Source organism: Onychomys torridus, chromosome 4 (genome assembly GCF_903995425.1).
Source record: "Onychomys torridus chromosome 4, mOncTor1.1, whole genome shotgun sequence".
NCBI classification, from domain to species: domain Eukaryota; kingdom Metazoa; phylum Chordata; class Mammalia; order Rodentia; family Cricetidae; genus Onychomys; species Onychomys torridus.
In genome coordinates, this window is record NC_050446.1 from 106,489,515 (window position 1) to 106,517,037 (window position 27,523).

Consider the following 27,523-nt stretch of genomic DNA (forward strand, 5'->3'; position numbering starts at 1 on the left):
GGCATAATTATATTTCTCTAGTTTCTAAAGCATTTACAGTTCTTCCCACAGCCAGTACAATCCAAGCCTGTGTGCCACATGCTAAGCATGCGGGCAAGGAGACTGCTCAGTAATTGCTAGTTCCTGAGTCCCACCAGAACCCATCAGTCAGGATAGCCCTTTAGGTGAAGGTACTTTCTTAAGGTGGTGGTTCTTTATCTCATCACGTGACAGTGTTTTCTCTCTAATAACAATCTGCCAGGTGATTCTTAGACTGTGTGGTATTGCCATTGACTTTACATTCTACCATGAGGTTTAGATATTATGATTCTCTGGTAATTAACCAATCAATAATTTAAGATTTTTAATCAGGATCTTGCTATGTAGCCCAGGCTGGCCTCCTGACTTTCCACCTATGTTTATAATTGACATTCTTTGTAATCAGTGTTTCCCTGGTTTCCACTGTATCTTCAACCCCCCTTTCTCTCTCCTGAACACCACTGCAGGCACATGAATTCTTTTCATTCAAAGTTTTATAACTTGTTACTATGCGTGTTCTTAATAATTAAGTTGCCCAAGCCTGCCTAGAGTGGCCTGTTTAAGGTGGTTCCTTTTTCTTTTCTAGAGCCCTCCCCACAGCTATCATCTGAGCTTTCTGGTGTGAGATGTTCCAGGTTCAACGTGTCCTCTCAGTCCCCACTCCAAGCCACCCGCTCAGAGAACACTAATCCATTATACTAAAGAACGGCTAGAGGAAACGAGGTCTGAACACTGCTGGGCTCACTGTTTGCTGAGGTGGTGTTGCTGTTTCTAGAGTAACCAGAAGTGAGGTTAAGGAAGCAGGAGAGAATCAAGGAAGGTAACACTCCCAGCCCAACCAGCATCTCTGGAACCTTAACACATATCAGATCACTCCTTTTCCTTTGGATAATCTCCCTTCCGACTATTCCAGTCTGTTAGCATAAAATGACGCCAGACACAAGGCGGCAGGATATGGCATGGTTCTCTGGTGACTGCAATGGTGGCTATGAGACTGTACACACTGGAAAACTCACCTGGTTACATATTTTAGAAAAGGCACGTTTTATTGTATGTTAATATGAATAGATGTTAATACAATTACTCATTAGATAATGGTTATCTATTTATTTGTTTTATTTTATCTATTTTTGAGAAGAGGTCTCACTGTGTAGCCTTGGCTGGGCTGGAACTCACCATGTAGACTAAGCTGGCCTCAAACTCACAGAGAGTTATATCTACCTTAAAGGTATGTACCATGACACCTAGCAAAGAGAACTTTTTAAAAAGCATGTCTCTCAGGAGAGATGGCTCAGTAGTTAAGAGTACTTGACTGCTCTTCCAGAGGTCCTGGGTTCAATTCCCAGCAACCACATGGTGGCTCACAACCGTCTGTAATGGGAGCTAATGCTTTCTTTTGATGTGCAAGACAGAGCATTCATATACATAAAACACATGAATAAATCAATCTTTAAAAAGAAAACCATGCCTATCACTTCTTTGGGGGAATATATGGGAAGATAACATTGCTTAAGTACTGTAAGAACTGCTGCTGTAGAGTGGTCCTGGAGTCGTAAAAAGTGGAAGGAGCTACTTTGCTCCAACATTTGGTGAGAACTGTTTCCTCCTACTTTGTCAGTCACCAGCAGAGGTGAGAGGTACGGAGGATGAGGAAGAGAATGGGCAATCTGTGGCACGGGGAATGTGCCAGGCTCACAGGATCAGACAGTCAAATAAGAAAGGTATAGAGAGGTGGGTGGTGGTGGCTCACTCTTTCAATCCCAGCACTCAGAAGGCAGAGGCCAGCCTGGTCTACAGAGCTAGTTCCAGGACATCCAGGGCTACACAAAGAAACTCTGTCTTGAAAACAATCAAATATACCGAGAGGAGAAGAAACTTTTCTAAAGCCACACAAAGCTTAATCCTGACACCTTGACGATTTAAAAACAACACACAAGAGCAGTCTCAGGTCACGGCCAGCACCCCAGCCACAGAAAACATGCAACTGAGGCAGGAGGAGCTCAGGCCTCAGGAGGAGCTGGGTCAAATGGCCTCTGTCCCACCCAAGTCAGGATACGCCTGTGTGACCAGGTGCACACCCACTCCTGTAACATTCATCAGGGACATGCTACTCCACCAGGCTTCTGTCTCCTTCCCAGAGCTCAGCTAATAATGACAGCTCAAAGAACCAGCAGGGGCAGGCACTACCTTGCATAACACTCAATACATGCTTATTATTATTTTACATCAGAGGGAATGCTCTTTGAGAAGCTAGGCAGCCTGGCCAAAGCCCCATGGCTGTAAGTGGGACAAAGAGACCCAGGCCACTAAGTCGATAGCTCCAGTGAAGCTGACCAGAAATGATGTCTTTCGAGGTCATTTCTCTCCAGGTTTGCACTGGTCTCTCATTTACTGTACTACTTAAAATGCTTCCTTAGTGAACTTTACTTGGGGGAAAACTCTACAACCAGCTCTTACATGCTACTTGGCATGGCAGAATACAAAGGGCCTAATATCACCAACAAAGGAGTTCTGGTGAAACATTCACCCTGAATCACCCATGTCTCTGGCCCCATCTCCCAGTTCACAACAAATAAGAGTGTGCAGCAAATTAAACAGCACCAGAGAACACAACCAGACAAACTGGGGTCACGAGTCGATGAGACACCTGCTCTGGACTCTAAAAAGATGATATAGGGAGGTAAGAGATCAGAGACGTAGCAAGTAAAGCAATATGAGCTTAATTGGACCATGGCTTAGAGAGGCTTGGGGAACAGTTACAACACATATTTTAGGGACAACTGGGGAAATTAAATGTGGACTGCATATTAGATGATATGACAGAATAATTATTTTCTCATTGATATATGGTGTTATGGTTACTCAGAGACTATCTTCCCTATGACAGTTTATGGTGGGCCATCACGCTATCTGCAATCTTATTTTCAACTGGTTCACAAAAACTAAAACAAACACAAGACCCCTCAGGGGTGAAGACACTTGGGAAAACTTTCAACCTCCCTAGATAAATAACCACTATGCACTCCGACAATATGTATGTTCAATGTCCCCAGATGTAAGACCCAGAAGTGTACTGCCCTTAGTGAGTCTCATACACACACACACACACACACACACACACACACACACCCCTTGGCCACAAGATGCTAATAAAACAGAAGGCATGAGACTTTCTCCTATGGACAGTGGCTAAACCAGATACTTAACTAGATTCAGTGGCTCTCAGCAAAGGACTCTCCTCCTATGTGCCTAAGTAGGTTTGTGCCTGACCACAAGAGGCTCCTGTGGTAGCCCCTAGCTACCTATACTCTTACACTATTGGGGACGACGGAGTGAGCAGGCTTGAGGAATCCTCTAGAGCAGTGGGTTCTCTCTCCCCTAGCCACAGCCATGAGAAGAATCAGTAAGGCAGGGAAGCAGGGAGCTTCAGAGAACCTCTCTCCACACTAACTCAGGGTGTCTGTGTAGAGGTGGCGGCCACTGCAGGCTGGCTGGCTGTGGGTTAGGGAGACTCTGAGTAACCCTACCCCCAAGACAGGGAGATTTAAAAGGGTTGGCAGCAGCTCTTGGAACAAGCTCAGGGACAACTAAAACTGACAAACCAACCAAGCAGAGCGAGAACTCGTCAGTCTCCATCACAGGAGAGAAGCAATGAGAGCAGAGGCCAAGGGAAAAGCCAGGGTGAGGGAGGAGAGGGAAGAGAAGGAGGCATCCTACAAATCACCTCACCCAACAGACTGACATTCTAGGGGGCAGAACAGCCACTGAAGCCCCACAGGTGAGGGTGGGATTCACATCCCCAGGGGAAAAGATGGTGGTCCCCAAAGGCACGGAAACAAAGTAAGGAAGGAAGACCTACAGCAGCATTGTACCACATTCCCTACAGCCCGGAGGGCAGGTCACTGTGGGGACAGCAGGCGCCCCAAAGAGGCTGCTACCCTGTGCTTAGCTTCAGGTCTGAGAAGGGACACATCTGTTTCATCTTCTTTGTCTCTCAAAGATCAATTTTAGCTTCCTTCATTTTTGGAGACAGGGCCTTGCTATGCAGTACTGGCTGCCCTAGAATTCTCTATATAGACCAGGTTGGCCTCAAGCTCAAAGCAATCCACCTGCCTCTGCCTCCTGAGAGCTAGGATTAAAAGCGTGCATCACCTTTCCTGAATTCTATTTTATGAACAAGATAAAGACAGGTTTTCACGGCAGCAGCAGAGAGGAAGGGGGCAGGACCTAACCACAGACTGCTCCTCTTCACTGCTCTCTAGCTTCTGTAGAATAAAAGGCCCACCCTCAGAGGCAGGGCTTATACCTTAGCTGCCCAGGGATGGAAACATGGGCGCCAACGAATGGCAGGAAAACACACGTACATATAGAACCTATGACCAACACAGATAACCACCAGAGTTGGGAAATTCTGAGAACCTGTCAAGAAACCACAAAAGCTTAACATGAAAAACTTCTGCTATGGGAAGCCCAAAAAATGACTAGTAGAGCAAAGCAGAGAGACGGGAACAGCCTAGCGCGTGGCTCCATCCTCCAACGTCCAGTTTTGCATTTCCTTTGTGTGGACTGCTTTATTTGATCTTATTTCAAACAGGAATTTTTAAATGCCTACTGAGATGGTCGGTCTCAGCACTGGTGATGGTCCACATTGCTATCTAACAGAACCAAAAGGATGTCCATCTCAGTTACACTCTACAACTGCCCAAAATAATCTGCAAAAACATACTAGGTGACTAAGACAAAGGCAGACACTGTCATCCGGGACACTGGAGGCAGTTACTTTCCTTGCACCTGCCCAAAGGAGACAGCTGCCTAGGGCCCTAAGGCCGAGAGGGTAGGTCCCTCTACTTCTCTTTGGTCACATGCTGCAAGCTAAGGCCTTCAGTATAACCTGACCAGTGCAGGGTCCTAGTGCTCAGCCACGCCCTGGCCCGGCCTAGGGAGAGGAGCCCTGTACAGGGTCCTAGGTTGCTCCTTTTGCTTTTGCCCCTGCCAAGGTGCTCTCTCAGCCTCCTGGGCCAAAACCCACAGCTCTGGGACGTACCTCTACCATGACCAGCTCCTCAAGTCACAGGCAAGACACCACAGAAGGCCCTATACAATGTTCTGGGGTATGAACACCATCATGGTCCTATCTGCTTGCCACTTTGAGTCACTTGTGCCTTCTACAGATAAGTCCCTAGATATCTATGAGGCTGTCAGTACTTTTCTTCTTTTCAAAGGTCAAGGGTGGATACCACCCAGACCTCAAGAGCCACAGAATCCCACAGCCCAGGCCCAGCATGATAACACAGCACCCACTCTCCTGGACGGTGTGTACTCATTGCCTGGTTCTCAGATGGGACATCGGCCTCCTGATAAACCACCAAGCATGTGGCCACACCACATACAGTGAAAAGGGGCCTACTACCCTTCACCCCACAGGGCACATAAAGCCTCATGAGCAAACTGAACTCCATGCTTACGCACAGCTCCTTATTTCCAGTCCCTAAGTGGGCAAGTGGCAGCACCCTCTCTAGTTCTTTCTTGGCTGACTGCTATTTCAGGGGAAAAGAGAGATGAACTGCCCTGATCAACATTGTTCTCCGTGGGCTGATGCCTGAACAATGGGCACAAAGGGTACCCTCAAGACCAAAAGCACTTCTTTGAGGTCCACTGGCTGTGTCATCTTACGTAAGTCTGTTCACCTGGCCTGGCCTCTGACACATGAGGATGCAGCTTACACAGGCAGACAGAGCCACATGTCCTCTCCATGTCAGCAACTCTAACAACCATAGGTCAAGTCAGAAGTTTAGGAAAAGTATTTCCCCACAGTGCCATGCCCTGTGTACAAGGTACAGCCAACAAAAGCTGCTCCACCCAATCCAGACCCGTGGCCAGAGTCTTAACTATAACACAGAGCACCAGTGTCACTACCGCCACATTTAACTCCCCAGCTTGAATGCTTTGTGAAAGGCCTGGGTTCATCTCCTCCCCTAGCATATCAATGACACCCCTGCTCCTCTCTCCTGGGCCTCTGGAGAGAACACTTCCAACCCTTCTGCTCAGTATAGGAGCTGCAGATTGTCTAAGAGGATCTAAGAACCCACAGCTTGCCAGCCGCATGGCCATGTGTAGACGGCTTCCCTCCGATAGCAGACCTGCAATGGAACCGCCATTTGCCTCTCCACTCCACCTATACTGCAACCAGACACTCCAGTTGCTAACTGTCCCCTGGTAGGGTGGCCTTTGAGAGCCGTCAGGACTGATTCTGGCACATTAGAATACAGGTCACAGGTGCCTGCTACTCACTGTCCCCCTAGCTGCCGCTTCCTAGCAGGGAAAAGCAAGCCCTCTTTGCCCTGTCTCCCAATGGATAAAGAGAGATCCAGACTTTACTCTGAGGACAAGCAGCAGAGCCTTGGCAAGTAGGAGGCTGTGCTGTGAATAGGGTTCAACATGGAAAAGAGAGCAGACGCTAGGAGCATGGCCTCCTGTATTTCCTGGCTCAGCTCCACACCCAGGTACGGGGCTATGACGCCAAGGTAAATAAGCCAAAGTGTACCAGGAGGGGCAGTGTGAGAGGGCGGGGCAAAGAGCAGAAGAGCAGGCTCCGTTAGAAGAGGAATCCGAAGAACACAAAACACATGTGTAGAAACTTAGGGAGAACAGAGGACTTCAGGAATCTCAGGAGTGGGGATGAGTGGGATGGAGGATGTGGAAGTGTGCTCCCTGGGCGGGCCACTGGGACATGCAGGAGGGTGGGGCTCAGAGGCTCACCTGGGAACCTGGGGAAGGCAGAGAGATCAGGGACAAGCTGTACCCCAGGAAGGATGCCGCCTGGCCTGCCCAAGGAGGGGAGTAGTAGAAAGATGGCCTGGGCTGGGGAGAGTCACAGTGCAAGAGACCACGTGGGACTCAGTCAGAGAGACTGGGTCTGAATCACAGGAGAGGATTAGAAGGCATGCTAAAGACTGGCAATAACAAGGCTTTGTTTTCAGCTTGCACAATGGGATCGTTTCCTTTATGAAGAGAAGGAACATGGGGCCAGTGACACCTTGTAAAGGTGGAGTGGAGACCAATGGCCACTGGAATACACTGTAATACCAACTGATCTATCCAATAGTGCTGGGCAAAGGGCCCAGCTCAGTGCCATGCTGGGAGGTGAATGTCCCACAGCACCCCATCTCACCTGCATCCAAATGTTGTCTGCAGCAATGTAGTGATTCCCACGCAGAAGAAAATGGTCCCGATGAGCTGGCTGGTGGCCCATTGGTCATCCCCCACACACATGGCATCAGCCAGCAGGAAGGGCACAGCGATTGTGCCGCTGAAACACGTCAGGTAGTGCTGCTCAAGGAGAGACAAGGGTAAAGTAAACCCGCCCTTGCTTTTGCTTGATTGCTCTCATGCTGCCCCCCCCCCCCCCCCGCCCCGTGTCTTTAAGACACACAGCCACGGGAAGGATCTCTAGGTGTATAAGTTATACATCTGATCGTGTCCATTCACAATGTCACTTTCCTTCCCTGTCACCCAGTCGTATTAGGACATCACTGACATGAGTTCACTTTGGCTCAAAGGAAGCTCTCAACAGAAGCTGAGATGGTTCTCACTAGAGACACCTACTTTTTGTCCTCCCAAACACTTCCCTAAGCTGCAACTGCATTGTGCTGAACCATTCTTGCAGGACCCTAGATAGCCATACTCTAGGACTTGATTTGATAAGATCTTGTTTTGTTCATCTTTTATAGAGACAGGATCTCATTTTGGAATCAGAGATAACAGGAATGCACCGAACGCCGCTGACACGCTCCTATTTTATATCTGCACTCCTAAGATATTAGTCTATGGAGTTCTTTCACTTCTTTTTAGCCCTCTCAGGTCTGGGGAGTATACCACACAGCGAGTTCACAGCAGAAGGCATTTTCTACCGTGTTCTGTGGTCTGGTACCACTAGGCAAATATTCACCTATTCCAGATAGGCAAGGTTCAGGGTACAGTGGCTCCAGGAATCCTTCAGAAAGAACCCCCTACTACTCTTCCTTTTAGGACCCATCCTTACTCCCATGGCTCTTGAAGATGGCCCCAGCATTCACAATTTACTTCCCTTTCCCCCTAATTTTCTATTTCTTTCCATCTCTTCTGTGAACTTCCTCTTTTTCATCCCCACAGCTTCCCGTTTCTGCCCAAGTGAGAGAAGCATGCACCCTGACTGCAACTCAAATGGGCAGGTGTGTGTTCTGTCGAAAAGTTCTCCTAGCAGTGTACAATGTCCCCGTGTACTGTGAAGAGCAGGAGACAAGAGTTGTTGCTCCATTTGACTATTCTGGAAACATCTATAGCAGAAAGATCTGAAAGGTATGCCTCTTATATTAGGTCCAGGATACCTGGCCTGAGTTTAGTTATTCACCAAGCCCACTCAGCCCTCCAGCTGCAGGGTGGGGAGGAAAACATAACCAGGCACCAGTGAGGGCCAGGCACAATCCAGCTCCAGGTAAACATAGGGGTCTGGGCAGCAAGACTGACTTTCCCAGCACCTGGGAAACCTTAGAGATCACACAAACTTCAGCAAGGAGATACGGAAACACACCTCTCAAAACAGGGTTCAAACCCAGAGTAGTCAGAAGCCAGGCAGTGAGGCCAGGAGGAGAGAGCCCCCGCCTGTCCCTTTTTTAAGAAGTCACTTTCAGTCTTTAGGCAGGACAAGAGTCCTGAGGACAAGCAGCAGACCTACAGTAGGCTACTGTCAGCCTCCCTCCCGCTGGAAGCTGCAGCGGGTAAGGCTGGCCAGCAGCCCTTCCTTTACAAGGGAAGACCTTCTCTCAGGTCCTGGCCAACAGGCACTTGCCATGGTCAGGACTGCTGAGGTCAGGGGTGGGAGGTCAAAGCTAACGCCTGCTTCCTCTGTGTTCTGCTTCCTTCCTTCTTCTGTCCGCCTCCCTACAGCTGCCTCCGTTCTCCTTCCTGTTGTATTACCTTTTTAGTTCCCCGAGAGCTTCCTTCCCCAGCTCTTTTCTTCTTCCTGCTGCTTATGAAATTGATGCTGAAAATTCCTATGCACCATTCTTGGGAAATAATCCATAATAAATCTTAATTAAAGATAAAACTTGGGGACTAGAGAGATGGCTCAGCAATTAAAAGCATCTATTGTTCTCTCAGAAAAAGGGGGTTCAGTTCCCAGAACCTCGTCAGGCTGTGGGAATCCAACACCTATAGCCTCCACAGCATCTGCAGTTGCATACATACCCACACATAATACATAGAATAAAAACAAAAAAAGACTATGGGGTGGGTGGCACACACCTCTAATCCCAGCATTCGGGATTCAGAGGCATCTGAGTTCAAGGCCAGCCTGGTCTACAGAGTGAGTTCTAGGACACTCAAGGCTACACAAAGAGACCTTGCCATAAAAAGAAAAGAAAAAAAAAAAAAGGAATCTCTTGAAAATCTAGCTGGTAGACAGTACAAGCATTAGCCCAGAGGTCACACACCCTGGAAGAACCATCTTACCTGCAACCCCAGGAATATGCACAAGTACCAGGGAGGAACATCTTCTATAGTGTAGATCATATCTGACCTCTGGGGATCCAGACTCCCAGTGCTGTCTAGGGTCTCTGCAAGAGAACTCTGGAGTCGAGACGAGAAAAAGAAAGGCTTAGTCACCGCCCAAAATGTTAGCTCTTTCAGCTTAGTGTAGCCCTCTACTACCCCAAACTGCATTCCATCTTTTGAGCACTGATTCAGGGTTCAGAGAGCTAGTTCTCAGAATGAGAGCTCTGTCTCCCTTGACGTCAACCATCCCCAAGAGCACCAAACCTGAGCAGACCTTCTGCCCAAGCTTAAGGACTCAGATTTTGGTTTTGGCTTTATTTAAAATAATAAATAAATAAATAAATAAATAATTTTTTTAAAGATGGGGGGTGGGTTGGAAGAGAATTCTGGAGGAGGGAAGAAGGGGATCTGTGATTGGTATGTAAAATGAATAAAAAATTTCTTAATTAGAAAAAAAGGCGAAAATATTTCTAACATTTTATGTGACAATTTAATAAAGATTTTAAAATGTTAAGTACTACATGCTTTTGAAGGCCAAGATCACCAAGACAGCTAACTCAACCTAGCTGTATAGTCATCCAGGACATCAGCTGAACAGAAGGCTCAAGGAAACCCTGTCTTTCTTTCTACACAATATTAAAACTGCTCTTGTTTCTAAGACGGCAAAGAATTAATTGTTTTCTTAGAATCTGCCATGTGTATCTGTGGTAGTTGGAATGAGATGCCTAGAGACCAAGTATTCAAATGTCCCTAGTCTCAGGTCCCTAGTTAGGGGCTGTTTGGGGGATTAAGAGGTATGGCTTTGCTGGAGGAAGTGTGTCCCCGGGGCCAGGCTTCTCTGATTCCTGTTTGTGGTTCCAGATTTAAGCTCCCAGTCACCTGACTGCTGCCAAGCTCCCTGCAGTAGTGGCCATGGAGCCACAAGCCCCAAATAAGCCTTGGCTGTGGTACTTTATCACAGTAATTAAAAAATTAATGAACACAGTATCTTATTAAAAATATTTTGTAACCTAGCAAAGTAATAGGAACCAAAATGAAAATGTTCCAAAGAAAGAAAGAAAGAAAGAAAGAAAGAAAGAAAGAAAGAGAGAGAGAGGAAGGAAGGAAGGAAGGAAGGAAGGAAGGGAGAGAGAGAGAGAGAGAGAGAGAGAGAGAGAGAAAGAAAGAAAGAAAGAAAGAAAGAAAGAAAGAAAGAAAGAAAGAAAGAAAGAAAGATGATACTGTGACCCTGGAGCCCATGTCTGGCGGATCCAGCCCACATGCTGCTGGCTCCATGCACTGTCTCCCAAATTTCCTTGAAAGGGGAAGCTCTGTCCTGGGGTTGAATCCCTTTCCACAAACATGCTAGAGTTTTGCTTCATCTTCTACAGTTTAAAGGTACAGCTTAATGAAGCTGACATTTGCCTCTGGTCCAGCAGCAGATGTTGGCAGGCCTGTCCTGCTGAATGTGTTAGAAGGGTATTGTGTCTTTCGAAAGCTGTGGTAGTAGACATGAGAAGGTGCAATGTACATGTAGGAGACTCAGAAAAGATTGGCTCAGAAGGCCTGGGCCACTCACACCTCACCTTGCAAAGAAGGTCTGGCCTTCCTAATACTAGCCCAGGCGCTTTGCTTTTGTTCTTGGGTTTTAAAAATCATACTATCACTTATTTTTTCCCCTCTAAAGCCTTGGGTAAGGTAACACTTAGACTAACAATGTGGTCTACAGCAAGGTCCTTGGGTCACCGTTCCCAGCTTTGTTGTCTGAGAAGCCAGAATCTAAACTCAGCCACAGAGGTGGCCAGCCATACCTAAGAGGTTGGCTTCCTGATAAAACCTTCCATGCCAAAGCTCCAGTGGGTTTCTCTAGTTGGTAACATTTCACGAGTGCCATCCGTTGCTGCAGGAGAATTACAACACCGCCTGCCTGCCTACACTGGGGGAACGGTGACTGGAAAAATCAGGAATTTTATCTGCAGCTTCTCGCCATAAACAACTGTGAGGATGAGAACTGAATGGAATCTAGGAATCATAAAGACATGATTGGGGGCTGGAGAGATTAAGAGCACTGGCTGCTCTTCCAAAGATCCCCGGTTCAGGTCCCGGCAACGACATGGTGGCTCACAACCATCTGTAATAAGATCTGGTGCCCTCTTCTGGCCTGCAGGGATATGTGCAGATAGAACACTGTATACATAATAAATAAATAAACCTTAGGGAAAAAAAAAATAAAGACGTGATTGGACCCAATGGCCATTCCTGAAACACTTGTCTACACTTGACGGGACTATGGACATACTGGGCTCACCACACAAGGCAAACTCAACCCTGTCACATATCTTACAAAAGTGATAAAGCCTAAGGGAATATATGCTATAGTCTGCCCAGTGACCCCTGAAGGTCCATGCTGCCTCAAGAGTGCCAACATCCTTGCCAGGCGGTGGTGGCACACGCCTTTAGTCCCAGCACTTGGGAGGCAGAGGACAGCCTGGTCTATAGAGTGAGTTCCGGGACCAGCTCCAAAACTATACAGAAAAACATACATGTGTATATGTGTATATATACAAATACAAGTACACATCTATACACACACATACATACACATACATACACTACTTACAAAATGCTTTTGAATGCCACATTGGTAGTTGAAAATTTTGGATTTCAGATATCTATCTTAGGTACACCTACCTTGTATTTTTATTCTTATTTTTGAAGTGAAAGCTGATGCCCAGAGAGTCATGGCCATTTCCTTAAGAGTCTGAGTCACCTCTGTAATCAGACTTGACTCTCAGACCTCAAGCTCTTAACCACTGTTCTCAGGCATTCTGGCAAGGCTTTTAAAAATACCTAGATAATGACTCTTACGGGCTTTTAACCTTAACTGCTACTAAGACAATTAAAACCTAGTAATTATGACTCTTCCATTACAAAACAAACATGCAGACCACCCCCCCAACACACACACACACACACACACACACACACACACACACACACACTGTCCCAAACCAGAGACATCCTTGGCCCTGCAGAAACACAGGGTCAGGCAGTAGAGGGGGTGAGCATGGGTACCTTCTCTGCGATGCCATTCTCTGTGGTGTAGATTGCCATGAGCTCAGTGTCTTCATTGTCCTGCTCTCCGCTGGACGTGGCCCCTCCGTTGATCACCACCTGGGGAGAAGGGCTATACTGAGAGGCTGCTTCAACACTTGCCACTATGCTGTAGGGAAATGTGTTTTTTCCAAAAGGCCTCCCATAATTCTTATAAGAGCCCTAAAATGCATTTTACGTATCATAGCAGCAAAGTTCATTTTCTTAAATGAAACTCTGATATGTATAGGCTATTTTAAATGGGGAAATGTGCTATGACCCACAGGGTGGAGCTGGGTGAGCCAGAGCCCACCCGGGAAGACCGAAATGAAACATTCCAAAGAAACCTCTAGCCATAGGCTCCCCAACACCCTCCAGGACAAGGGAGGTGACTGATAAGCCAGTGTTGCAATTCGGGTGATCAGGGTGCTGCCGAGTGGTGGTGTCTAAGCTACTTTGGTTAAGATCACTTATCCAGGAACCACCAAAGCAACTGCCAGTCTGCTCTAGAAAGAGGAAGTGTTGCCTCAGGAGAGCAGGCCCCGCACCTCGACTGGGCAGCTCAATGGAGCTAATCCTATCGGTGGAGGTATGGGTGAGCCAACCCCGAAGTTGTGAGCATGGGAGAGCTGTCCCCACTGCTCATCTGCCATGTGGTGGCATGGGCAGGAGAGAGATCCTCTCCCCACCTGCATCAAGGCCTGAGCAGGTGTGAGAGCTGGCCCTGGGTCGTAAGAGTGAGAGAGCTGTCCTTGCCTCTCATCAACTGCAGCACTTGGAAGAGCAGACCCCTACGCCATACCTGGGCAACACTACAGGAGAGCTGGCCCTGAAGGTGTGGGTACTGGAGAGCTGGCCCTGAAGGTGTGGGTACAGGAGAGCTGGCCCTGAAGGTGTGGGTACAGGAGAGCTGGCCCTGAAGGTGTGGGTACAGGAGAGCTGGCCCTGAAGGTGTAGCTACAAGAGAGCTGCCCCAGCCCCTTGCTCATTGCTGCAGGGGGTGAGCAAGCGAGGACCATGCAGGAAAGCTCACCTTGGTGGTAAGGACAAGGGAGAGCTGGCGGACTGACCAATCCTGAAACTATACAGGCCCAGAACCAGGGTTATGAGTTGGACCTCCCCAACATCCACACTATCTGTAATCTGCTGGAGCATGTGAAGGGACCAATCCTGCAGACCCAAAGCTGCAGGATCTCCACGACACAGGGCAACAACAGGGTAACCAAGAGAAGTTCCAGTGAGGGCCCAGCATTGATGGTGTAGCAGAAACAGAGGCTTCAAACCTCTGCAAAGATTTTGCAGTGAACACTTGTAAGTAAAGACATATGGATAAAAATAGGGGGGTTGGGGGGCAGGCAGGAAGTGTTGCAGTCAGAGGACTATAACCAAGTAGCCTGCTGTGTGTAGCTGTTTGGGACACTGGGAGACCGGAGGACCAGTCCATCTTGGGATGGATTCAAAGGAAGTCTAGCCCCATGCTTGCCTCCTTGGATGAGAAACAGTATGATTTATCTGATTAGAAACAAGAAAACTAAAAGTATTTTCATTCCTTAACCAAATGGTTCCATTCCTTGGGGTTTTTCAAAATGCAATACTAAAAACAAAAGAGGCTTTAACCCCAAGAGAGTAAGTATTGCAGATAGCTAGATAGACAGACAGGCAGACAGACTAACCACTATGTGTATGTAAGTTTGTGGGTGCCTGAGGAGGCCAGAAGTGGGCATCAGATCTCCTGAAGCTCAAGTTATGCCCAGTTATGAGCTGCCTAACCCAACTTGGGTACTGACAACTGAGCTCAGGCCCTCTAAGAAACAAGTGCTCTTAACTGCTAAGGCATCTTTCTAGTCTCAGGAAAGCGATTCTTACGTGGAATCTGTAACATCAAGGAAAACTTCATATAACTTAGCTGTAGTGGTAACAGCAGAACTACATTTTGCTTGATTTTTTGGGGCAAAGTTTTGCTACATGGCCCAGACTGGCCTAGAACTCTCATGATACTCCTGCGTTCAGCCTCCCACATGCTGGCACGGGGACAATGCCACGTCATCTAGATCCAAACAAGTACTTCTTAAAAAAACAGGATTAGAAGTCTATCAGCAGAGGCAGGAAGATCTCTGGATTTAAGGCCAGACAGGTCTACAAGCAAGTACTAAGCCAACCAGAGCCAGAGCTATAAGATACTAGTGTGTGTGTGTGTGTGTGTGTGTGTGTGTGTGTGTGTCCCTGTCCATATATTGCCAGTGGCTATGTCAGAGGAGCAGCAAATGGCAAGGTGTCAGTCCACCAGGAGGAAAAACCCTAGTGGGTGACTCTCAGATAGACAAGGCCCTGAGACCACAGGCTCCAGAATGTCTTTTGCTCCTGCTGTGCCTTCACATGTTTGCTGCTGCCATCTTTATTGGGTATTTGGCCTGGTGTGAATGGGTGTGGGGAGATCCCCACTGCCTGTACTGTAGTGTGTTTATCTCATGGAAACATCCCGTTCTACTGGGCACTTTTTCCTGTGATTACTATGAAGATGATTTCTTCCTAAGTTGTACTGTCTAATTGATAATTTTTGGTGTCTGTCCTGGATCTCACCCTGTAGACCAGGCTGACCTCGAACTCACAGAGATCCACCTGGCTCTGCCTCCCCGAGTGCTGGGATTAAAGGCATATGCCACCGCCACCGATGATTAAATTCTTTTAACCTTAATGTTGGGAGATGTGTTCACAGGTTTCAGAGCGTATCATAGCTGAAACAAAGCTCTGAAAGTAACTTAAAGTTAGACTAAGATGTTTTCATCAAATAGCTTTGAGCTGGAAACCCCAAGAAGACAATCTAAAGTTTTAGAAAGGCACATGGGTGAGTGAGGGACTCTTTAAGTTCAGAGAACAAGAACAAAGCAGCCCAGTTACCATTAGCTGATGTGCCTTTCTTGCTAGGACTGGTTAATGACCAAAGGTGATGATTAATTCCTTATACCCATTTCTGCCCTCAATCTCCTGATATAAGAAACTATTGATGATGAATGGGTATGCACCCTAAAGGTTTAAAGTAGAGATGATTGGTTGTTTTTCATGTATAAAAGTTTAAGTTTATGATTTCTCTAAGATTCCTTATAAAATTACCTTTTAAGGTAAGTAATAAAATAATTGGTCCTTTCTGTGTAGCCCCAAAATACAGCCTGCCAGTAAAAGAATACCTTGTTTGCTTACACTTTGTTAATCTATAACATGTTGCTTGAATGAATGTATGTGAGTTCTTGGGGATAATTTGTTTTTCACCTGTGATGTGTAAAATGTTTAATTTTGTAAGGGATATGGAAAACATGCTGCTTTTTACTTGCATTCATTGTAATCATTCACTTGAAAAACAGAATGTAACCACACTGTAATTTTGTTGGGGTATGTAAGCTGTAAGGAAAGAACAAAGATAGAGTTAGAAGGAAAACATCAAGAATGAGAGAAGCAGCCAGGCAGTGGTGGTGCACACCTTTAATCCCAGCACTCAGGAGGCAGAGGCAGGTGGATCTCTGTGAGTTCCAGGCCAACCTGGTCTACAGAGCGAGATCCAGGACAGGCTCCAAAGCTACAGAGAAACCCTGTCTCGAAAAACAAAACAAAACAAACAAACAAAAAAGAATGAGAGAAGGAAACTGCCAGGAAAACAAAGAACAGAGAGAATATGAAAGAAGAATAAAGAAACTGTCTGAAGGGAACCATCAAGAATGTGTGAGTGTCTTTTTCCCTAACCCCCTCAGATAGAAAGGTCACAGCACTCACTGACTCTGGATTCCCTTTGAGCCGGTGCTACTGGAGGCTGACCCCCAGGCAGTAATAATAAATCAGCCAGCACAAACTGTATTGGTTAGAAGTATATCATTGTAATACAAATTCCATATATAGGAATTAGAGGGATGGCTCAGTGTTTAAAAGCACTCACTGCTCTCGCAGAGGACCAAGGTTCAATTCTCAGCATGTACATGGGAGCTTACAACCATCTCATATAGATAACTCCAGTTCCAGGGGATCTACAGAATGAGACTCTTATCTCAAACCACCACAACAAAAAACATAGATTAGCAAAAGACCAACATACAGTTTAAATTCCAGCACTGTGAAATAAAGACACAAGATAAACTATATAATGCAAAACAGAGAAAAGGAACTAAATCAACAGTTCATAAAGAGCATCCACACCAACAAGGGAGGGGAAGAAAGCAAGAAAGAAACCTGTGTAAGAACAAGCATAATGAAGCAGGGGCTCACAAGGCCCTACCCTAGGTGGGAAAAATAGGCAGCTCACGGCTGCTAAGAGGAGGAGAGTCCATTTTCTTTAGGGAATGGCCTCTTGCAGGTTCCCCTGAAGCTCAAGTTATGGCCAGTTATGAGCTGCCTAAGCCAGCTTGAGTACTGAGAATTGTGGTGTATGGCTCTGCACCAAAGGTTCTTAACCTGTGGGTCAGACAACCTCTTTACCAGGGTTGCAAGTCATACTAGCAGCAAAATTACAGTTATGAAGTAGCAACAAAACGATATTACGGTTGAGAGTCACCAGAACATGAGGAACTGTATTAAAGGGTCACATTGCTACGAAGTTTGAGAACCATTTCTTTACACCCATGCACAGACAGCAGCATTAACTAGACTGTGCAATGTGAAGAAGAGGGGAATGGGGGAGATTCTGGGAGAACTTCGAGGTGGTCAGGAAGTTGACTATGATCAAGATACATTGTATACTTGTCTGGGCCACACAGGGCGCTGTCTAAAGGGAAAGAGGATGGGAGGGGGGGAGAAGGTGGGAGGGGAGGGAAGAAACTTTGAAGTTGACATACTGACAATGGAAAAAAATCCAAAAAACTACAATAGCATCAGCACACAAGCCAAAATTTAAAACAGGAGACAATGACAAGATATTAACAGTGGCTGTTGTTGATCTAAAGGCCATTTTACCTGCCTTTTCCTTTTACATATTTTGGTAGTTTCCGATAATGAACACAAGTTTTTTCTCCAGGAAGGAGTTACTAAGAAGACTAAAGAGCTAAGCAATAGAGTGAGTATAAAGTTCCTTGGACTGAGGAATTCCAGAGAGATTTCCAATACACTTACTTTTGTAGCTAAGGAAATTGAGCCAGCAAAAAATTAAACTTCTCATTCGAAAGCATGCAGACCCAAGTCCAAGTTTTAAAGTATGCCAGAGATCTTACCACACTCTAATGGAGCAGAATTTTCTTTTATTACTTTAAGCAAAGATCTGCTTTTAAAAGTATTTCTATCCAGGGACAGTGGTACATACCTATAATCCTAGTTCTCAGAAGGCTGAGGCAGGAGGATTGTGTATCTAGAGCCAGACTGGACCAGAGCAAGACTCCACCCCCAACACGAAACAAACGACAACAAAAACAGACAAAACTCTAAGCCACACTACAGCTTCTTCTATGAACAACCGGGTTTGTGACATTGGTTTGCCTGTACTGGCTGCAGCAAGAGCCATGTTCCCAGCCAGTTTCAAGTCTGCACCTGCAGCTGCAGCATCTCCTGCAGCACGGCACCACTCAAGCCCGAGAACCCAGGAGTACACAGGGGCACTAGACACTTCCTCACACAGCACAAAGGGACGGACTCCATCAGAGAAACCCGAGTCTAGAGTAGAGTAAGCCGTGACAAGGCCGCCCCACTCCTTGGGTAACTCTACCTCTTGGGGAACAAGGCGTGTTGGAACTAGCTGGACGTGATAGTTACACAACACTGTGAATATATCATATGTCTCTGACAACTTTATTTCAAATTTTATGTTATACAAATTGTACCTTAAGAAAAATTTTTGAGACAGGGTCTCAAAATGTAGCCCAGGCTAGCCTCCTGACCCTCTCTAGCCTTGGCTCCGAGTGCTGAGATTACAGGAAGTAGCACCACTACAGCCAACCTCAATGCATTTTAAAATCTTACATGGTACCAAAACCAACAGATTTTGGCAAGAGTTCACAATTACAACTGCTCTCCTGATTCTTTCTATCCTTATACATAAGACAGATACTCCTTGAACTAAATGAAAACTCAGATACTTATTTAACAGATGCTAGCTGTGTCCCAGACAAACAAGACTCAACAGTGACACTCTCAGGAGGTCCAGAGTGGGCACCAGGCGCCAAGCTAGGGAATTCTCAGCCACTCCAGCTATAGCAGAGGGTGGGCAGGCAGGCTAAAGTCAAAGGTAGTGGCAGGAGCTGAGGTAGGCAGACCCTTCAACACCTAGTGGTCTGGACAGGATAGGGCCACTGAAGCGTAAAGGTATATATAGACTGATGCTCTGAGGTATGGGGGCTTTGTGATGAATATAGCAGGCAGCACCCAGCTCTAGGCCAGATGCTGGGGCAGAGGATGTCAGAATACACAGCTCCAGGCCAGATGCTGGGGCAGAGGATGTCAGCATACACAGCTCCAGGCCAGATGCTGGGGCAGAGGATGTCAGCATACACAGCTCCAGGCCAGATGCTGGGGCAGAGGATGTCAGCATACACAGCTCCAGGCCAGATGCTGGGGCAGAGGATGTCTTAGCATACACATCTCTGGGGCAGAGGACGTCTTAGCATACACAGCTCCAGGCCAGATGCTGGGGCAGAGGATGTCTTAGCATGTATATGGCTCTTGGTTAGACAACTAGCACCCAAAAGAGGAAAGGGAAAAAAAATCCAATTTTAAAATCAGTCCTTCAGAAGTACTGAGGGTATGTGAGTGGGTTTGAGTGAGTGTGTGTGTGTGTGTGTGTGTGTGTGTGTGTGTGTTTAAGGAACAAAAATAAAATGCATTGATAATTGATACCATTTTCACTTTGTGACCTTTCAAACACTATTTTACCAAGGAAACTGCAGAGTCTTAGAATAGTTTTTAACATTTATAAGATTAGGTTTTGATCTGCACTATTAATATGGCTCTGAGCAGAGTCAAAGTTGAGCTAGATATGGGCAGTGAGGTGCAGCCGTATCAGGAATGACTTGCAAGGGTAGGGTTGGGAATATTGGTCCCACATCATTGAGATGAGAAACACAAAGAAGTACAATTCCCAGAACCCACATGCTGGCTAAAAACCCACTGTAACTCCTGTCCAAGGGGATCGATACCTCTTCTGGCCTCTGCAGGCTCTGCAGCACAAGGTACATAGACACATGAGCAGGCAAAGCACCCATACCCGTAAAATAGAGGCTTAAAAGAAGAAAAAGAAAAATAGCTGGCTGTGGTTCTGACTCAGTATCTGGCGATGTCTATTTTGCCTAGAGTCTGGGAGCTGGGAAAATAGGCCGTGATGAAAGACAGGCAATGTGCCAGAGACCTAGCTAGCTGAGCTGGCTTTCACAGCCCACCCACTCATCAATCTACCAATCACATGCATGAAGAGATTATCCATTCCAAAGGGCAGAGCTCTGGTCTCCTCTTCAAAGTCTCACCTTGTGCCATCTCGTCATATTTCCTAGCGGGGATTAATCCACAATGGGACTTGGAGGAAAACAGACCACACCAAAGCTACAGCAAGCAGCTCCAAGCCAATGCCTGTCAGCCTTACTTTGGGGAGAAGATGTGACAATGTGGGGCTCAAGGGCTTGGAATGTGCCAGACAGGCATTAGTCACCCCCTGTCTTCCATCTCTCTATGTGAGGGCTGGGACACAAGCTGCACAGTTTCACTATGGGGCCAGGGACAGCTGTGTCATTAATGTTAAAGGACAAGTGAGCCACAACTCAATGCAGTGACAGGAGCGCCGGAGGAGCCCAGGGCTGAGGATTACCAGAGGCCACGGTTCCCAGGGCCTGGGAGCTTCTGGCTGCAGTATCGGCTACTCCACATGGTTTTGCCTGAATGTGGCCACCGAGTGTCACAGAGGACTGTCCAGGACTGTAAGAGCAGAGGCTTACAATCCCAGCATACAATGGGCAAGATGAGCAAGAAATCCCAATGCTAGCATTCCAAAACGGTAGGGACAGAACAGTCTGTTTTCTTTAATGACATGGCCATGGTAGGTCAACCACACACACAGTAGGGCAGTCTCAACTCTCAACACAAACTGGACTTGGTGAGAAAAGAAAATAAAAGAGAAGAAATCTCAAGCGTAGGTTAAGAGAGGATGGGAGGACTTGGGAGGAAAGGGATGAATGTGTTCAAATTACATTGTATGAAATTCTCAAAGAACCAAAGAAAGGAAGGAAGGAAGGAAGGAAGGAAGAGAGGACGGGATGGGACGGGAAGGGAAGGGAAGGGAAAGGAAAGGAAAGGAAAGGAAAGGAAAGGAAAGGAAAGGAAAGGAAAAAAGAAAAGAAAGAAAAGAAAAAGAAAAGAAAAGAGGCTTTGTTGCATCAGCCAGCTTCAAGGTATCTAATGGTGTGTTAGGTCTGAACTATGTCTTTTGAAATGTTAATATATGATTCCAATAATATGTCATTCATCCCTCCCATCTGCAATTTGAGAAGTTGGATTACATGTTATTACTAACAGTACAGTTTTGGAGAGAAAATGAAGACTCTCTCCAGAATAAGTATTGGGATGGTTTTAAAACATTAATAGGAGTGTGTAATTCCTTCCTGGGTTAACTCAAGCAGGTACCCTGAGGCTGGCTGAGAGTACAGGCAAGACTGGGTTGTCTCAAAGACAGCGTAAGAGGCAGTTGATTTTCAATGCCACAATGTTCACTGAAAACATAAATGAACTTAAAGTCTGTCCTACATCTACTCCAGAGAGGAACTAGAAGGCAGGAGATGCTCTTACCGGGAGGGTGAAGAAATTGGGGTGCTTCGCTTCCTCTTCATATTTGCCCTCTGTGGAACCACCAGCCTCCACTGATTTGGAGGTCGTGTTCTTGCCGATACCCATCATTAAGGAAGTTGAGCAAGCTACACAAGTGTTGCCCTGGCGTGGCTGCAGTAAAGGCTTGTTCAAGCCAGGAGCTCAAGCAGAGGGAGCTCTCTCTTCAGCACCTGGAACACGGGTTCTCAGACGGAGATTAGTGTCATCCTTATCACCTGCAAAAGACAGCGCGGGAAGTCAGGGCAGACAAGGACCCATCACACCCAAACAGCTGATGAGACCCCACCAATGAGTCCCAAGAACTCATCCTCGTCACCTACAGGGAGCATGAAAATGTTGTCAAAAATGTTAGAAGAAGAAGAAGAAGAAGAAGAAGAAGAAGAAGAAGAAGAAGAAGAGGAGGAGGAGGAGGAGGAGGAGGAAGGGGAAGGGGAAGGGGAAGGGGAAGGGGAAGGGGAAGGGGAAGGAGAAGGAGAAGGAGAAGGGGAAGGAGAAGGAGAAGGAGAAGGAGAAAACCAGCTAAGGTAGGCCTCTGATGTGCATTAACCCCAAGCTACCCGCCAGACAGAACACCCTCCGGTGATGAAAACCTTCTACCCTTCTACACCTGCCCTGTCTAGCACACATCACCAGTCACCTGACACTGAAAAGGTGGCTTGTGCCAGAGCAGAAGTGAATCTTAATTAAAATTTAAGACAATGCAAATACAGCCAATCTGTCACTAGTGGATGGTGACTTAAGTAATTCTAAATCCTCTACATATTCCTATGGAAGGCAGAAGGCATCCAACACCCAGTAACAGACAAACACCTGGGATTAGGTGACTATGCAGAATTCAAGCAAGGCAGCAGCTTGAGTTTTCAGCTGATTAAAATACCACAAAAAAAGGAATCAAAACATGCAGGCTCAACCAGATATAACATGAGCCTAAAAAAGAAGCGTAGAGCCCCCCCTCTCTCTCCCAAAAGAGATGGGAAGGGAGAGATCACCACTACCAAATCCAAGATGGATATGACAAGTCTGGAGAGTCTTAGAGATGATGGCATTATTCAATAGAGAAACACTCAATATTCCAAACTAAAATAAAACTAAGAAAAATTCAAAATCAGGAAGATCCTGCAACAATTTTATGCAGACAAGCTTCAAAAGAGAAAAAAATTAAAACAATTTCAAACCACCAAACAGAACCTGTACAATACAACTAATCCACTCCGGATTAACAAACATTTATAAAACTTGTCTTCAAAGCGAGAAAGCACCCAGAAGGGCACTTTTACAATAAAACCTGCCCAGGCATGCCTGGCTTCTTAGAAAGCCAAGTGTGACGCAGGCAGGGAGGAGTGGGGGCGGTTATTAGTGATGTCAGATCTGCCCTCCAAAAGGAAAACAATCTAACCAAACTAAAGGGGGTGTAGAACACCAATCAGAAACTTCCTTTTCAGCGATTTCTCCGTTTGGATTGGGTTGGGGGCGGGGGTGCAGGGAGTAAGAAAAGACGTGAACTTTAAGCCTTCAGCAGTTATGAGAGGAAAAACAAAACACTCGGCTTAAGTTCTCAATTGTATGTGTATGGGTATTCTGCCTTAGTGTATGTCTGTGCACCATGTGAATGCCTGGTGCCTAAAGACCAGCAGGGGGCATCAGATCCCCTGGGACCAGAGTGACAGATGTTTGTGAGCCACTATGTGGGTGCTGGGAGAGGAGCCAGTGCTCTTAACCACTGAACCATCTCCCAGTGCCCATGTTGCATTCTTGAACAGAGAGAATCCAAGACACCCATCAAATCTTTCCGAAGTAGCTACTCATTTACATCCTTATCGTACCCACATCTACTTAAAACAGTAGTTCTCAACAGGACTGAGTTTGCACTCCAATGACAATATTTGTATGTGGCCACACGTGGGAGGGCTGGTTAGGAGGAGGAGGCAGCAGTGCTGACCAATACCCTGTATCCACAGACCAGGTTCCGAGGAAGGCACTGGGGAACACGGATAACAAATAGATGTGGACAGAAGGGGCAGACAATGATGGCCCAAAGAAGGAGCCTTCTACATCCAAGTATGCAAGGCTAGCAGAGACAGCCAGCGGCAAGGTCAGACACCCTGCATCAACATGAGATCTGTGACGTCACCCACATGGGATGCCCTTCTGCATGGGAAATGCCAAGGTCTGGTAGCAAAGGCAAACTTGTGATAACACGGGGCTGGCTGGAGAGATGACTCGGTAGTTAGGTGAAGGGCACCTACTAACTTCTGTTCCCAGCTCCCAATGACCTGTGACTCCACTCAAAGAGAATGCAATGCCCTCCTCAGACCTCTGCAAGCACTGCACTCAAGTACACAAACTCAAACTCAAATACATATAATTAAAAGTAAAAATAAAGGCCAGATGTGGTGGGGTACACCTTTACCCCCAGCACTAGGAGGCAGAGGCATGCAGATCTCTGTGAGTTCAAGACCAGCCTAGTCTATATAGTGAGTTCCAGGACAGCCAGGGCTATGTAAACAGACACTATTACAAAAGTACTAATAATAATTATTATTATTAAATAAAAAGATTTGGAAAACTGTATTTTAAAAATCATGGGTGCTATAAAAATAGCTCAGCAGTTAAGAGCACTTGCTGCTCTTGCCGAGGACCTGGGTTCTGTTTTCCAGCACCCACATGTTGGTTCAAAACTGTCTACAACTGTACTTCTAGGGAATCCAACACTGTCTTCTACCCTTCAAGGGCTTTTACACACAAATGGTCCGTATATATTCTCACAGGCTCACACATATACACACAATAACAATCAGAGAGAGGGCAGGGGGAGAACAGAAAAGGGAAAATCTCCCAGAAACTCTGGCACTAGGGTAAAGTGATTAGTAAATGGGGCCCCGAGGCTCCTCGTCTTGCTCCTTGTGGAAGGACAGAGAACGAGCCAGGCTACTTGCTGTCTGGCCCTCGACCACTTGACAGGAGGAGTGGCTGAGGGATGATGACCACAGCGGCAGCAGTAATAGCCATTTTCTGTTAAGGGGCCACATATGCCAGGCACATCATGCATCTCTTATTATATAAGTAGCAATTATTTCTGGTCTATAATCATAATCTTATTCAATTTTCCATGAAAGGGATTTGAGTAACTGCTGAAACAGAGTGTTCCTGGAGCTACTGCAAGGATATTCATTTTCCAATCAGCAAAACTGATAAAAATTTAATCTTAATACCCTGAAAATCCCTGAAAGAATGAGCAGGAACGGCTATAAGCAGCACTGGACATGTGGTACAAGCCTCCGACTCCAGCACACACAAGGCCTAAGCAGGAGGATCTTCGGTTTCAGACCAGCCCAGGAAATAAAAAGCCTCAAATATTTGAAAAATTATAAAAAGAATGCATTCCCTCAGTTTTGAACCCTAATACAGGGCTGCAATTTTAAAAAAAGGTATGAAAACAGCTTGACTCAATACAGATACCGGAAAATGGAGACCACGCATATATGACATAGTGGTACTTCAAGGTACAGGGCAGGTATAGATTCAATTCACTACTCGCAAAAATCAAGGAAAGAGCTCAGAGTTTAAAAAGTCACTATATGATTACATATTGGGACTGAGAACTCTTTTCTTGGCCAGCCTGGTCTACAGAGCGAGTTCCAGGTCAGCCAGGGCTGTTAAACAAAACCTGGCTCAAAAAAAGATTTGAAAGGGGGAGGGCTTGGTAGATTTTATAGTGTACAGTTCTTTAGATTTCTGTATAGAGAAAAATCAAATAAAATCAGGGGGCAAAGCCAGGCAGTGGTGGTACATGCCTTTTTTAAATCCAAGCACTTGGGAGACAGCGGCAGACAGATCTCTGTGAATTTGAGGCAAGCCTGGTCTACAGAGCTAGCTCTAGGTAGGATAGTCAAGGCTACCCAAAGAAATCGCCTCCAAAGTCTAACTAGATAGACAGACAGATAATTAGACAGACGGAAAGGAAAGGGAAAGGGGAGAAAGAAGGAAGGAAGGAAGGAAAGAAGGAAGGAAGGAAGGAAGGAAGGAAGGAAGGAAGGAAGGAAGGAAGGAAGTTAGGGAGCACAATGCAATAGACATAAGACAACATATAAACATTTTTCCTTTCTAAATCAATCTGACACATGAAAACAAACCCTAATCCTCCACATACAAATGAGCAGGATGGTGTGCCTTTAGTCCCCACTCCCCTAAACACAAACAGCACAATAAATGTCTGGGTCCTGTTCAAGTCAAGTGAGATGAACAGCCAGCCACCTTTGCCAATACTATCTACTCTAATACTCTCAATGAAAGGATGATGAAGAAACAGATACTCATACATCCCCAGCGAAAAATGAGTTGATGAGGAGGTGATTTGGTTTTGCGTACGGTAAGAATCATAAACATTCATGCTCATATTGGAGTCTTGGGACTGAACGTAGGGCCTTGCATATGCTATCTACTATTTGTCTTGAGGATATGCTACTTCCAGCAGTATATTCTAAGACCTAGTGGTACAGTAACATTATGATCCGTTTATAAACACAATGCCATAGAGCTATTTAAAAAGACTGCATAGGGCTGGAGAGGTACTCAGCAATTAAGGGCACTTGCAGCTCTTACAGAGAGACCACGTTCCTTCCATTCCCAGCACCCAGATGGCAGCTTACAACTTCCTTAACTCCAGTTCCAGGGGATCTAATGCTCTCTTTTGGTTTCCTCCGGCACCAGCAAAGCACATGGTACACAGACATAACTTCAAACAAGACACTCATACACGTAAGAAAATTGAAGAAAAAGAATTAAATCAGCTGTCTAAGACAGTCAAGCTCAGAAATAAACAATAGGATGATGGTTACCAGGAGCTTGGCAGGGGAGGAAGAGTTGTTATTCCACAGATGCAATTTCAGTCTAGGCCAGGCATGGTGGCAAAGCCTTTAAATCCAGCACTCAGGAGGCAGAGGCAGGTGGATCTCTCTGAGTTCAAGGCCAGCCTGGTCTACACACAGAAAATTCCAGGATAGCCAGCGCTACAAAAACTGGAGCAGCAGCAATATCAGAGCACATCTCACTAGGTAAGGGCAACCTAGTGCTGTGGCTTAGATGTCCTGACTGTGTTGGGGACTTGACGGTCAGTGTGGTGATGTCACAGGAGCCAACAGGAAGAAGGCACAGAGGACTCCGCCTTTGAAGAGTGCAGTTCTCCTGGAAACCCAGTTAGTTCTTGCAAGAGAGCTGCCATGGAAGAGGAAGTAAAATCCTGCATCACACTCGACTTCCAGTCCTATCATGTGACCGACCCCTCTTCTGACCCTGGTCATGCCGTCATCTAGCCTGTGGTGATTACAGTCAGGCAAGGCCCTAGCCTTGCTGGAGTCCTGAATCTGGACTTCCACAAGTTAAGCACCATACTGTTTAGACTTCTGTTTTCCCAAAATAGGAGATAAATCTCTCTTTCTTCACAAATTACTCAGCTTCAGGTATCTTATCATAGCAAGCTTCAAAGTAAAATGTTTTCTTTATACTGCGGGTCAGTCAAATAAAGTCTGAAAGTCACTGATGTAAATAAAGCCCTGCAGTGACACAAAGGCAGGCGTCATGGGTCTGGGTGTGACATGACACACTCAGAGAAACAATGTGACAAAGTGAGTGCACACAGCAAGAGTTACAGAAGAGCCTCCACAAACATGGACGTGCCCGCTAACAGCAGAGCAGCCTTTCCCACAAAACTAAATCAGGGGCTGGAGAGACGGCTCAGCGGTTAAGAACACCGACTGCTCTTCCAGAGGTCCTGAGTTCAATTCCCAGCACCCACAAGGTGGCTCACAGCCATCTGTAATGAGATCTGGTGCCCTCTTCTGGTCATACATGCTGTATACATAATAAATAAATAAATCTTATTTAAAAAAATCATAAAAAAAAAACAACAACTAAATCTGCAGGGATCCTGTATACACGCTCCAGTGACAGCCACAGAACCCAAAACATTGCTAAGTCTTGGTCACTGTCTGAGCTGATGGGCTTGTTCTCTATAGAAAAAGATCGTTTTGCTTTTTTAGTTATTTTGTATGTGTACAGATAAGTTTATCTTGAATGTACACCATGTGTGTCTGGTACCCGTGGAGGCCAGAAGAGGGCATTAGAA

At 46.1% G+C, this 27,523-nt stretch overlaps 1 protein-coding gene across 3 annotated transcripts in view; it reads right to left on the reverse strand.

The window, feature by feature from the left end:
• The window catches only part of Slc23a2 (solute carrier family 23 member 2), a 98,808-nt gene that overhangs the window by 30,606 nt on the left and 40,679 nt on the right, over window positions 1-27,523 (reverse strand). For all 3 annotated transcript variants that reach the window (XM_036183559.1, XM_036183558.1, XM_036183560.1), the window contains exons 2-5: window positions 21,361-21,614; window positions 12,604-12,702; window positions 9,508-9,624; window positions 7,190-7,347 (exon numbers count right to left, since the gene is read on the reverse strand). In XM_036183559.1, the coding sequence (XP_036039452.1) occupies window positions 7,190-7,347; window positions 9,508-9,624; window positions 12,604-12,702; window positions 21,361-21,468 (482 nt within the window). In that variant the 5' untranslated portion in view covers window positions 21,469-21,614. The remainder of the gene's footprint in view (window positions 1-7,189; window positions 7,348-9,507; window positions 9,625-12,603; window positions 12,703-21,360; window positions 21,615-27,523) is intronic.